Raw genomic sequence first — 13,619 nt, 5'->3', positions numbered from 1 at the left:
AACCGTCGATTCAGTCTCGCCGCGAGATTCCAAGTTGAAATTGCTCGGTACGAGTATTGGAAGAGAGCTGTCGCAACGCGGGCGAACGTGTCCGAGGTGTGTACGGAGATATCGAGCGGTATCGTTTTCATGTAATAGGCAATACGTTATTGAGGCTCGGCCTCGAAATGCACTCGTATTCCCATGTTAATGCGGATTATCGAGCCGCCCCGTTCGCGGTTAGTACAAATGGTAAAGTTCGTGGAACACACCGCCGCGTGGCCGTGTCGTGGGACCCGCGGGCATTATTGCACTTTTGCGATCGACCGATCGGCCGATCAATCGATCGGCCGTTTCGTCACGCCGATCGATCTCGGCGATCGATCTGGCATTGTTACACGTGTCGTCGCCTTTTGTCACGCCGCGGCGCACCAACAATTTTCTATCTACCAGATCTCTCTTGTCATATTTCGACAGACAGAACTAATTTGCGATACTATCGATACTCTCATCAATTCATAAAAAAAACTTTGAATAAAAAAGAAAGCAAGTATTAACTTGCCATCAATCAAAAAATTATTTTCTTTAAAATTTTTTTCTTTCACGATATGTATGTCTAACACATTTCTTCTATGAATAAAAAATCTTTTATAAAATTGAGTAATACAAAGCATGTATTATCAGAAATAAAATTTAATGTTGAAGTATATGATTGAGCCGATTATATTAGTTGTAATCGATATCAAAAATACCTTTTCTATATTAATACAATATAAATATATATATATATGTATATTTTTTATATTAATATAATACTTTCGTTCTTACACTTCTCAATTATTATGCACTGTTATGCTTACGTGAAACTTTCGATGAGGTAATTGTGCTCTCCATGCGGGTCTCTCCTCGAGACGAAAATCGACGCGACATCCGGGCGACGAGATGGCACACCGGTAGAATAGAAATAGCGGAATAAAAGGAGCCGCGAGAGAGATGAAGGTCAGCGGCGAACGGAGCCAATTAGCCAGCCATAGACTCGATTAGCTAGCCGGCGGAAGCGCTCCGAACCTACGCGTATAACGGGCCGAAGGATATACAGGTACCGTAAGTACTATACTTAGGCGGATAGCGAGTGCCGGTGTCCATTAACGTTTCTACAGCCGGCTGCTGATACTCTTTCCGAGATGCTTTTCCGCCTTTTTCTCTCCCGTTTACCTCGCACGTGATCTCAGACAAGCGGAGAAATAGATATAGAGAGAGAGAGAGAGAGAGAGAAATAGAGAAAGCTCTCTGTGAATTCACCCTAGATTATAACGGTACACTCGCTTCTGTTGAATATTTGCCGCTCCATCTTTTTGCACTGGCGTACTGACATCGAAAACAGTGAATAAATTTCTTAGAGATATAATATAAATAAAAATAAAATAATAATTATTATATAAATAAAAATAAAATTAATTTCTTATATAAATTGTTAAATAAAAATTCATGTCTTCAGTCTTTTCATATTTCTAACATTTAATTCCTTCATATATTCTAATTAGATAAAATAAAAAATCAAATAGAAAGGTTAACAGCAACACATTTTTTTTTGTAGATAATAAAAATTATACAAGTCGTTATAGGAAATAAGAGTGTAATTAATTGGGATTCTTCCAAGCAAATAAAATTTTACCAGTTCCATCAAATATCGTTCACGTGCGGCAGCGGTACTCGATTTACAGCTTTACCGTTTACCCTTACTACTTGCCGAGACTGGTTTTCTTGTGTAAGTAAAAGCATCGATAAATACGTAAGGCGGCTTTCATCGGATATATTGGAACTATTTCTCTCTCTCTCTCTCTGTCTCTCTTTTTCAATGAGATAACAGTGTATACAGCACGAGTAAATCGTAATCCTCTTCCCGCTCACCGAGAATCCAACAGGAAGTCCGTGCTCTTGCGCCTCAAGGCTTTGTCCAGCGAATAATACCGGAGCAAGCCGGGAGATGTTCATTGGAATTAAAACGTGAGCCTGTGGATGTTCGATGATCCTGAACGAAAAGAGCCGCTTTATAAAAGAGACTCTCTGTCCCCTCTTTTCATAACTTTCCTTCACCAAGAAAAGCCGCGAAAAATCTATCGAAGCGATATGCGACGATATATGGCAATAGCGCAGGCGAAAGAGAACAAACAATTTAATTCTTTATTCGAAGATTAACGATGGCACAATTCTGTTTTGTTATTCATTTATCAGTGTTTCTCGGTATATTTCTTGCAAAGATAGCGTTGCGTTCTGGGTAAACATCTTTATTTTCCGTGTAACACTTATTGTGATGAATTGTTGTTTATAATTCGATTAAGCAATTGAAGAAAGTTTAATCAAGAATATCACAAATATCACTTGTCTCACAAAAGAAAAAAAAAACATTATCAACAAAAGAATCAAAATAAAACCTGTGACTTCGTTTATCTTAATCTAACGATATACAGCGCGGCGCACAAAAAAGAACGCATCCGCGAGCAGTGATCGTTAACTATCCTTAACACCGAATCTTCTCCGTTCCCATTAGCAGCAAGCAACTATCTTTCTCTTTCCCTCGCAGCTGAAGAAACGGGCTAATCTCTCGAGGGGTTAAGCGATCGCTTATAGCGATTTTCCTAACCCTCCTCGCAAGATCCCTCGCCGGTCCGACACCCTTTCCATCTCTCCCTCCTCGTCTGTTACTTTTAGCTGACGTGCGAGTCTGTGAGAGAGCGACGATCTATCATCCGAAATCAAGAGACTAGGTAGCGTCTCGCGCCAAGTATAAAACAGTAATACCATTTCGTGACAGCAAAGTTACAACGTATCCTTTATCAGGGTAGCAGGCTTTTTTTGGTTATAATAATAACATTATTTTTGTAAAGTTTTTAAATACACTTGAATTTGTTTGTTTAATTTCATTAATTTCAGTATTGTTTGTACTATTAATTTATATTTCTTTCTTAACGTTATTCTAAAGAATTATTTGGATTTAGTCTATTTGTTAAATTTCTTAATTATTCTATAATTATTTTCTTCGTTAACTTTTTTTCATAAACTTTGTTTTATTTTTTATAAAGAACTAATATTTGGTCTAGTTCTTTAATATGATTTTTGTAAAGAATTGTTATTTTGAAGAGGAAAATATACTTGACGTTTTCGACGAAAACAAACTGTCACGGTGTACGCTATATTGCCGGCTGCTTTATATTCGCTGATCCTTTGCGAGCAATGAGAGCAAACTATTAGCCTTTGTCGTAGTGCGTCACGTGTGTGCATCATTACGCTTTCTTCGTCGCGAGGGAAGCGTCGCGACACCTTCTTCATAAATGCGTTGAAAATCAACCGGTCCCCCTATCCGGATGATACATACGACGTCGCCGAAATATTGCGACACGCGTCTTTCCATACCGGTGACGCTAATGCACGCGCGATATACAAGGTGTCCGCGATCATTGGATATTTTAAACTTGTGTGCAAACTTGTATATATGAAATCCGCGAAATCACTTTTTTAGTTATAAAAAATTTCCATGCTGAAATAATTGTCATTTTTATTAATTTAGTATCTGGTATTAATTATTAGAAAAAAAAAGCCGTGGTAATTGGGACACCCTGTATATCAAGTAGTGCGTCGGAAATCGTAAAAAATGATGATCCGTGCAATTTCGATTTGACAATTTTGCTTTATACGCGTATTTTTCTGATGTACAATGTGATATAAATATGATAGGTGATGAAAAATAGGGGGAATAAATGATATATCTCTTTCTTCTTCTATTCCAATTTTATAGATTATACTGTTAACTTTTTATATTAAAATAAGTTATATAGAGAGGCCTCGAGTAACATTTCGCTCGAGCATTTTCAAGATAATCTCTGGTTGCAAAGTATAAATACGTATCGTTTAAGCTGCGATAAATTGAAACGGTTAACAAAATTAGCGGACGCGGAATACACACGGAGAGCCTGCCGGTTAATTAATTCAGGAAGCCGCTTTTAATCGTCGACGCGACCGACGGGAAGCATTCTCGGCCGAGGAAGCGCGAGCGAGGATCCTCGCGAGTGTAATTCCGCTCGTAATAAACAGGAACGCGCGTGGTTATCGACACGATGCGATCGCACGAGACGATGCGTCTCGGGTTCTCTAGGGTCGCGATCGCACAAGCGCTCCCTCGTGCGTAATATCCCGGACGATTTCTTTATTAAAACGATACGGCCGGCCAACGCCGTACATCACTGCGGCGAACTGGAAAAAAGACACGACACACCACACGGCGGTTGAATATTATTAGACCGTGGAGGATAAACGCGTTGAGGGTAAACGATCGTGCCCGGCAGATCCTCGTGAGATTGTTGCATCTTAAGGCCGATTTATACCATCCGCTATTAATAAACACGGCCGTCACGTAATATAACACACATATGCATAAACATAGTGATGTTTTTTCTTTTATAAAGTACCTTTGCTTCCTGTTGTTTGATCTCTGATCAAAAATTGGACTTTTTCTTTTGTAGCATAAATTTAATATTCTTTGGAAATCTTTGAAACAACATTTTTTTTATAGCTTTGGATTAATTTTTGATTTACGACAGAAAATCTGAGCCTTCTCGCACAAAGTTGTTCCTATATTTTATTGCTAGACGTAGAGTACTTTAGAAAGTCTTTATTGCAATGGACCGATCGCGAATACAATTCGAAAATTCGTGCACAGCGCGACTAAAACACGAGTGACTCACCGGTGAACGACTCCTTTCGAGTGCATGTGCTTGAGAGCGGCGACCAGCTGTCTGGCATAGAGCCTCGCCGTGTTCTCGTCCAGTTTACCGGTCGGCTGTTCCTTAATGTGCGTGCACAGGTCACCGCCGGTCGCGAGTTCCGTCACGAGATAGTACACGGATCCGCACTGTAAGCAGGCGTTAAATTAAATCGTTATCGATCCACATCGATAGCGTAAAGTATCGTAAAGATCTAGGAGATACAACAACACAGGATATCCCGCAATTCTTCGCTTTTTACCTTCTTGCGAATGCTTTGTTTCACACGTTAGGTTATTTTATAGAAATATAATCTCACTAAAATTACCAAACTCATAAAATAGTAATTTGCAAATTCGCAGAATACATATATTAGATTTGTATATAATTATATAATTATATAAGATTCTTCATAATCGTTTGTTTAATATTTCAGCATCAACTTTATACAGCGCGTAATAGAAGTTTTTTTTTTTTGTTTTTTTTGTTTTTTTTGTTACTATACATTAGCAACAAATTACAAAAACGAACAGAGTGTGATTCACGATGACGCGTTTCAAATTTATTAAATGATGCTAATATGTTTCTCATTTTTTTTTTTGGTTTGTGCGGCTTGCTACTGAAGTACGGCCATATATTTTAGTCACCGCGTTCGTGAAAATGGAACAACAAGCAACGAACTGGCGAGAGTGGAGACCGGTCGTGCGAAATTGATCACGCGTATTTAAAATGCACTGAAGCGGAGGCGCATCGTAATTATCGAGAAAGCGTTTCCCAAATTTTGCGCGCGCTCGCGAGACACGAGCGTGGACCTCGTCGATTAAGCGATTACCTTAATGCAACGATATGCATGCAGCAACATCGGCGGGGCCGCACGTGACCGACGAATTACGACCAGAGCGGATTCGCCGCGCCCGATCAAATGGCGAGTCGGTGTTCTCCGGATGATGATTATTTCATTCCTCGAGATTGGACATATCAGAGTGGCGCGTAGCTACTTTAATCATAAATCGCGTGAATCACGAGAGCCGAACAAATATCGTATACGCGCATACTAGGAATCGAATGTTAATGCAAAGTCAAACGGGACGATATTTCTAATTCTTCCCGCTAGATTTCAAATTAGTTATTCTGAGGATTTATATAATAATATTTTATTAATTTAGCTCTATCATCCTGTATGTATATTGCATATCTATTTTTTTTTTTAAATAAAAAGAAGTATTAGAATATGACAAAAATAACACTTTTAAGAATTTTTATTATTTATATATTTTACACAGAATGTGATAAGTTTTACTACAAATAAATATTTTAAATATTGAGATATAAAATTGTTTCACGGATCCTTTACTTGATAGAAAACTTTGTTTGATTGTCAGAGGGAGAGCAGTTGGTTAGGAAACAAATCTCTGAAAAATATCGTTTCGCCTGATTTAAGCTTTATGCGACACGCTCTATTCGGCGCGGCTGGGGGAGAACTTAACCAATAGAAATCAAACGAAAACTTCTCTGAAAGTACGAAGACCACTTGTGAAGTCAATTCGCGAAAGATGCTGCTCTATCTCACTTGGCAAGAATCGCCGTTTCGTTTTGGCGGGGATCCGTTGATACGTCCGGCGCTTGCCAACCAAATCAAGTTGAAGTTGAGATCTCCGGGTGGGACGTGAGATTCGCGATTTCGATATATCACTGTATGTATGGGTAAAATAGGGACGTAAATTCAACGTATGTAAACGACGGCGATAGGAAAAGAGTGCCAAACGTGGAATTTATTTCTCCGAACAAAACAAGAAGCGTATGTCGTTCGCTTAGCCCATGCCAAAAAGGTGTGCATTGGTTATATAAGATCTCGAGCAGAATTTAAAGCAGATTTTTCTTTAGCTTAAATTTAACACCGTACACATATTTTCATACTCGGATATCGTGAGATTTTTCAATCGTTTTTATCGATCCGTTTAAAGCATATCGTTTTTCACTAAAAACTATTTACAAACTAAAAGCACAAATTATCTCTCTAAATCTTTTAGAGTGAAATTTTCACTCTAATCATGGAGTCACTGACCAGTTCACTCCATGTGGAGTAAACATTCACTTCAATAGAGTGAATTTATTCACTCTAAGACAAAAAGTGAAAAATTCACTCTTATTTTTAAAGTAAAGTCCACTGCTGAAGTTAACATTCGAAATTTCACTCTACTTCGACTGGCAGTATATTTTCATTATTGCTTGAAGTGAGATTTGACTCCAAAAGAGAGTGAGATTCCATTCTAAAAAATTTAGAGAGATCTTTGCAAATTTTCTAGGTGTTACTTTTTTAATATGTCGTTTTTCGTATACATCTTAAACTGCCTGCTTCTTTAATGGCGAGATAAAAACGTTTTTGTACGAAATATTTCTGACAAATCTCTGTAGTACTATTATTTAAGATGGCGTCATACTTCTGTAACGAGGCAACTCGAACTTGTAATAGCACGCTGCAGATGTGGTTGTCGACACGTTCATTTTTATAGCAATTTCTTCCCCCAAATGAAGGGAACGACGGCGTCGTTGGCGTAACAGACGAGTAGTCCTGTGCGATTCATCGGCTCGTAACATTGGTACCGACATAAAATCGCGCGAGCGGTGCGTTTACAGCCGGCGTAGGCCGACAATAATGACCTTAATTGGCGCTTAAAGTGACTTTCCTCCAATATCCCGAGCACGAGTAACACGCTGATGGCCGAACATGCATCTTCGTAAAAATCGACAGGCACGCGTGCGCCTTTTCTTATTGTATACAGAGTGATTCAGAAAAGCACATTCCATGTGTGATTTATTATTTATTACGTATCTACCAAAATAAAATAATTACCGATATTTTCTTTTTTTTTTTATCATTATTACAACAATGTTTTGATAAATAAGCAAAATTTGAGTTTAATTGGGAACAAGAAGTTTAGAACAATTTTTCTTGACATTTAGAAATACCAGTGATTCTAATTTTTAAATAGAAAATTGAATATATTAGTGTGACGATATATATCATACAATTAATATTAATATATTTTTAAATAACTAATTGTAAATATAAATGTTGCTTTTTTTTGTATCAATTTTTCTCATAAAAACGGATGATAATTTTGAATCCTTCTGTATACGATGGGCAATAAAATAAACAATCTCGTGACTAGAAACATCGGAAACATCGATAAACCGTAAACGTCACGGCTTTGCCTAAAATGTTGGGTATTGGAAAGCGCGCTTGCAATAACGTAGCTTTACGACATAAAAAATGATCACCGACCCATTGTCCTCGCGGAGAATGAAATTTTGTTGTTCTGGTACGTTATGTCCTGCCATGAATTTACAGTAAACTGAAATTTTTATCACTGCGCGTTTCGTGTATCTATCATATATATTGCAAAGTATACTTTACGTATTTTTCGTTTCATTATATTTATATAATTTTTTCTCTCTTTAATAATTTTTTTGCTGATATACATGTAATGAAACAAGCAAATGTAACAGAATTAAGTGTTCGCATATATGTAAATTGAATTCACGAATTTTTATATTAAATCAAAAGAGCAGCATGAGAACTCTACGTTCGACTAGAATAAATTATTCATAAATATGGAAATGCGGAAATTTGCGGTGAGCACGTTCGCGCGTTTGACTGTCAGCACCGTCAAAATTCGAACTCTATCAATAATTAATACAAGAGAGAATGGCCATTTGCATACTCTATTAGTCTTCTATGTGCAGCATTGTAGATAGCACGTTTTCATCATCGATTGCTATTGTCGCGCGGTTACTTGCTAGTGAGCAGGCAACCCTAAGAAAAACGAGTTGTTTGGAAAACGGATATACTTTACGATCTGCATGCAGGCGCAGATGCTTCGAAGAATCCAGTAGAATCGGCAGTCGAAATACTTACACGCTGGGCACCCTAAGCGTGCCTCTACCATCGTAAAGATTACGATGTGGAAATGAGATATAAGGCGACGTCATATATAGCCAATTTGGCGACGGCGAGGAAGGCGAGGCGAAGTCTCGTCTCGATATTAGCATATTTGCCGTCAGGTGCGAGCATTCTCATCGCCAATAGCTCTTTCCCCTCGATGGAAAGCTTAAATAAAACAAGACGCAGTCTTCTATCCCCGCCTTTTATAAACGTATAGAGAAAGTAATATCATCTGCAAGACTATAAAATCATTTTTATCGAGAGAAAAAATCGAACGGTCCATCTCTCGAAGCTCGTTCGCCCGTTTATGAAAGCTCGCGGAAATGAATCTTTTTTCCGCGAATATTTACACATCCTGTTTCATGTTTACCCACGTGTATTTGAAATACTCGAATATAATAATATATATCTGTTGATTATTACAAAACGTAACGCAAACATTTCCTGTTCTTGAAAAAAAAAAAAAAAAAAAAAAAAAAAACGATTCTACATAGATATGAAAAAAAAAAAAAATACTCCATGTAATCGTGATAAATTGACTCAATTAAATTAATGCAAATGTCGTAGAGTTTCTGAAAATCTTATCCGATAATTTTATAGATGACCGAAAAGATTTAGGGGAAAAAGATTTCACAAGTAAACTGCAACAATTTGTAAGTTTTCTAGTCGCGTTGTTTTTTTTAGAGGAAGATGCACCGGCTATCATATATGCAAGAAATGATTCCGGCAACGGTATTCTGGCTGGAAAAATTTTACACACGTCTCCCTAGAGCCGAACATGGTCGCCCCAGCTGCCCGTTCATCTCTCGTTGAAATATTTCGCAGAGCTCCGAAATTCTCGAATCACGCGCAGCCGGGTTATCTCGCCGGTCGCGTGCGTTTTCCCGTCATATTTTCCTACGTACTTTATCTTTCCCGGCGCGTACACTATACCCTCGTCCCCGTAACTCGATCGTGACGAGCGAGCGCGCGGACTAACAAAATTTTCAGAGTAAACGAGGTGCGCGATGCTGCGTCGCCGGTGGAGCCTCTGATATCGACGTCCCACACATGAATTCAATTACGTCGTACAAGCATACGAGAGTCCTTTCTCCCTGGCTTTTTTCCTCTCGCTCGCGTATATCATGATGTGCGTATGTTTGCGTGTATATACACGTGCGTGCGTGCGTGTGTGTACGCGAATCTGCGTGGTGGATTTTCAACGTTCGCATGTGTAACAGCCAGGTCACGTATACGATAGTGCCGCACATTAATGATGCTAGTCTAGATTTTTTGTATCGACGCGGAAAAAAATGGCAACGTAAAAAAATTATTTTTCAGTTTACACTTGCGAATTGAAATCGATATAATGTCGGTGAAATTAATTTCCGATGCTTGTCGCGGATATGAAAAAAAAAAAAAAAAACGTACTTTCCATTGTTACGAATAAACACGAAAAACACTATGTGCTTGTGGTATTAAAATCTGAATTCATTAAAAAATTGTCTATATCCAGTTTCAATATTATTTATATCAATAGAAATTATTTATATGAATATAATATAAGAGAGCTGTGTAGGTTTCGAAAATCGAAATTGGGAGAATTTATCATTTTTCGTTCGAACCCCAAGTTTATCGCGGAGTAAAACAGTTAAAGGGGTTGAAGGCTCATCTACTTTTGATACGCATTCAAGCAGGTTCATAAATTCAGCTAAATGGCGTGTTTAATTAAATCCAGAAAGATGGATCATCTCTCGGATGGCGTTAAAGGACTCCGGTACTGACGAAATTTCAGGATACTCGCGATTTGTCACGGAACTCTGACGAACGTCATGTACCGGGTGAGAGCGAGACATGATCGAAGAAGCGTAGAATCTACGAGAGGGATAGTGCCTGACACTAAAAGAGGAATGCGCGAGACGAAGCGGCATAGTTCCCTTTTGACAGGGGAATGAATAGATCGTTATATAAAAGTACAATAGACGGCGCGACTGAATCTTGTTGATCGACCGTGGTGAATCGTCTTTGTTATTAAGGACTCGCGATTAAACTTTCGACGCGGTCAATTAGAGTAAAGAGATTTGATCAATCGTCGAAATTCTCTGAACTGATTGCGCCCTAAAGCGTTTCTCACTCACTCGGATAGTTTCATAGAGTCTCACGATGCTTGGATGCTGTAGCATCGACAGTACTTTCGCTTCCCTCGTCAGGTTCTTCATCACGTAATCCTTCTTGCCTTGCTCGACATCTATTATCTTAATCGCCACCTGAAACAAGAAACGTCGAGACTCATGTAATTAATCGAAATGCGTAGTTAAAGAAAAATAGAAAATGTGAGTCAAGAATACTTTTAATATCTTAATTTTTACGTGGACAGTTATTATTATTATTATCAAGAATTTTGAGTGAAACACAACTTTGAAGAGCAATTTTATTGATTAATATTGATTATCGATGGTATTTTTATATGCATCTTTCTGTCAAACGTGTCCATCTGTACAAAAAATCTGTCAAAAGTCTTTCTAGTAAATTAAGATGTTCTACTGGCAGGTGAATAAATAGCTGGCATATAGGGCGTTGAGAGAAAAATTTCACGTCAATATGGCGCACCTCCGGTTGAATAAACGCCTTATTCGCGCGCGCACACAGTGCTCTTCTCGAGAGATATTTTTTTCCCGAGCGAAAAAACACGAGCGTGAGTTTATCCCCGGGGCTTTTAGGGATCAATCGCCTCGCGTTCTCTCCTCGAATTGCCAGCACGTCAAACACCTTCCATATGCCTCCTTGAGGAGCAACGAGTCGCTTTTGTACGGTGCGTAGGGTGAAGGTAGCGAATAAGAGCGAGAACGAAAGAGGGCGAGGTGCGGCAAGAAGGAGAGAGATGTCTTGGGACTCGAATATGTTAAGACAGCCGTGTACTCCTTTACGGTCCCCTGTCCCTTTGATGTGCCGTAAAAGGCCGGAGGCGGTAATTCGCGCGAACCTAAGCGATTGAAATGGTGGATTCCGTCGTGCCTTTCGGCACCATGCGCGAGAGAGAAAACCGTAATGTTGAATTATATCAACGATACGAAGGGTACCATGTACGCGTGCCGAATGTAAATTAACTCGCGAAAACTTGTACGTTTTATCGTGCGAGTCTTATGTAAGTCGTTTCTTGTCTAGAATTGTCGATATGGATGGCGAAAACATGAAGAAGAAAAGGAATGGCATCAATTTTTCAAAAATAAAAATTATAATTAAATTATATTCTAAATATTAAGAGAATCGGAGAGATTGGAAATATTAAAGTGTCTAACAATAAATGTCGCCGGTGCATTTAACCGCCATCGATATTTTCGCTCTTTACTCAATAGTTTGACTTGTATATTCGAGAAGAGACTGCTGGAAGGAATCTTCCACAACGGTTTGTTTCGGGGGAGTCCAAATCTTGCGTCCTCGAGTTTCCAGTTTGCCCGGCAGCAGCGGGTCGCATATCATTAGCGGCATCGATGGCGCCGGTGTCCTTTGATCTTCCCGCTCTTTCTGTCGCGGGTAAGCAAGAGATGCAAACGAACGAGAGAGAGGAAGAAAACGGAAGAGAGAAATAGAGGAAGAGAAACGCCCCTGTTCCAGGATCGTTGGCGCACCATTAAAGAAAGAGAGAGATGAAGAGAACACAACGCTCAAAGTAAGAAAGAGAAAGTGAGAGAAAGAGAGACAGAAAACAGGGGAGTTGCGTCGAGCTCGAGGTATCCTTGACAGTCTCCCCAAATGATTTGTAGCGCTCTTCGCCAGATACAAGATACTAATTCTTTAGGCGCTGTCAGTCGACCAGCTACCGCTCGCCACTGTGTCGACTTGTTCTCCCTCTCTCTTTATCTTTCTTTTTTCTCTAAATTTCTCCCTCGCTTTATTTCTGTTGCATTATTTTACAACTTAGTCAATTGGCGCACCGTTTTTCGTTTCATCGTTCTATATTACGATAAACGCTTCTTTTTTAAATGCTGCTGGTTCGATCTTGATAGATTTTCTTAACTATCACGATAAGACTGATCGCTAAATTGAAAATAAACTAATCTCATTGTCAATAGTTCGTACACCTGTTCTAGAAAATAGATTACAAGCTAATGGACAAAAATTATGGGTTTTTTATATAATTACGTGAATGTTTCAATTGACGATAATTATATAAATTAGCTTTAATATTTAATACCAGATATTGATTATCGAGCGTTAATGTTTTTTTCAGTATTTGTATTCCGTCTATAATTTTTTTATGTATCATTATTGTGTCTTTCACAGAATTTTTTACTCTAGCAATCTAGATTTAAAATATTATCCAATTGCGAAAATGTCACGACTAATTTTTGAACATATCATGGTGGTTTCTATCGGTTAATGTAAACGCAGAGAATTTTCTTTGAAGCTGGGATAAAATGGGGTCGAGCGGGATGACGGGGCTGCGAAGAGACGCAAATAAAGTAGTTCTATTTGCATGAGCGAGAGAACCAGGGAAAAGCGGACTCGCGGAGTCATAATAATGTTTGCGAATGCTACATTAAGGTATCCATTTTAGAGATCGCTTACTAACGAATGTTTCTGCGTGGGTCGAGATATACGAGCGAAACGCCGCGCTGTTATACCCGACCTGTCAAGGTCTCCTGCGGAGGGTACAGACATATATACGTACATCGCGCGACACGAATACGCATTCGTGTACGCGCATTCATGCATCTCCGGTTCTGTATCCCGATCCACGATACGAAACCAGGATGCAAAGAGATTGTCGCTACAAACCACATATTATACAGTTAAGCAGCGAAGCACGTGATACTCAACTCTGTTCGTGATTGTAATTGACTTGACACTCTCCTCTTTAATTCCAAATAAATTTAAAGATTTTTAAAAGCGATGTATGTATATTCGTGAGATCACACATAAGTAAAAAAAAGTCAAAAAATGTTTCGAAGCAG

The 13,619-nt window shown here is 38.8% G+C and overlaps 1 protein-coding gene across 1 annotated transcript in view; it reads right to left on the bottom strand.

The window, feature by feature from the left end:
* LOC140669607 (MAP/microtubule affinity-regulating kinase 3-like) overlaps nucleotides 1-13,619 on the bottom strand; it is a 204,950-nt gene that overhangs the window by 28,138 nt on the left and 163,193 nt on the right. The window contains exons 2-3 of the mRNA XM_072899606.1: nucleotides 10,803-10,931; nucleotides 4,722-4,888 (exon numbers count right to left, since the gene is read on the bottom strand). Coding sequence (XP_072755707.1) covers nucleotides 4,722-4,888; nucleotides 10,803-10,931 — 296 coding nt within the window. The remainder of the gene's footprint in view (nucleotides 1-4,721; nucleotides 4,889-10,802; nucleotides 10,932-13,619) is intronic.

This window comes from Anoplolepis gracilipes, chromosome 9 (genome assembly GCF_047496725.1).
Source record: "Anoplolepis gracilipes chromosome 9, ASM4749672v1, whole genome shotgun sequence".
NCBI lineage: Eukaryota > Metazoa > Arthropoda > Insecta > Hymenoptera > Formicidae > Anoplolepis > Anoplolepis gracilipes.
The sequence above is the reverse complement of the archived record's forward strand: the minus strand, read 5'-3'. Positions and strand labels throughout refer to the sequence as shown.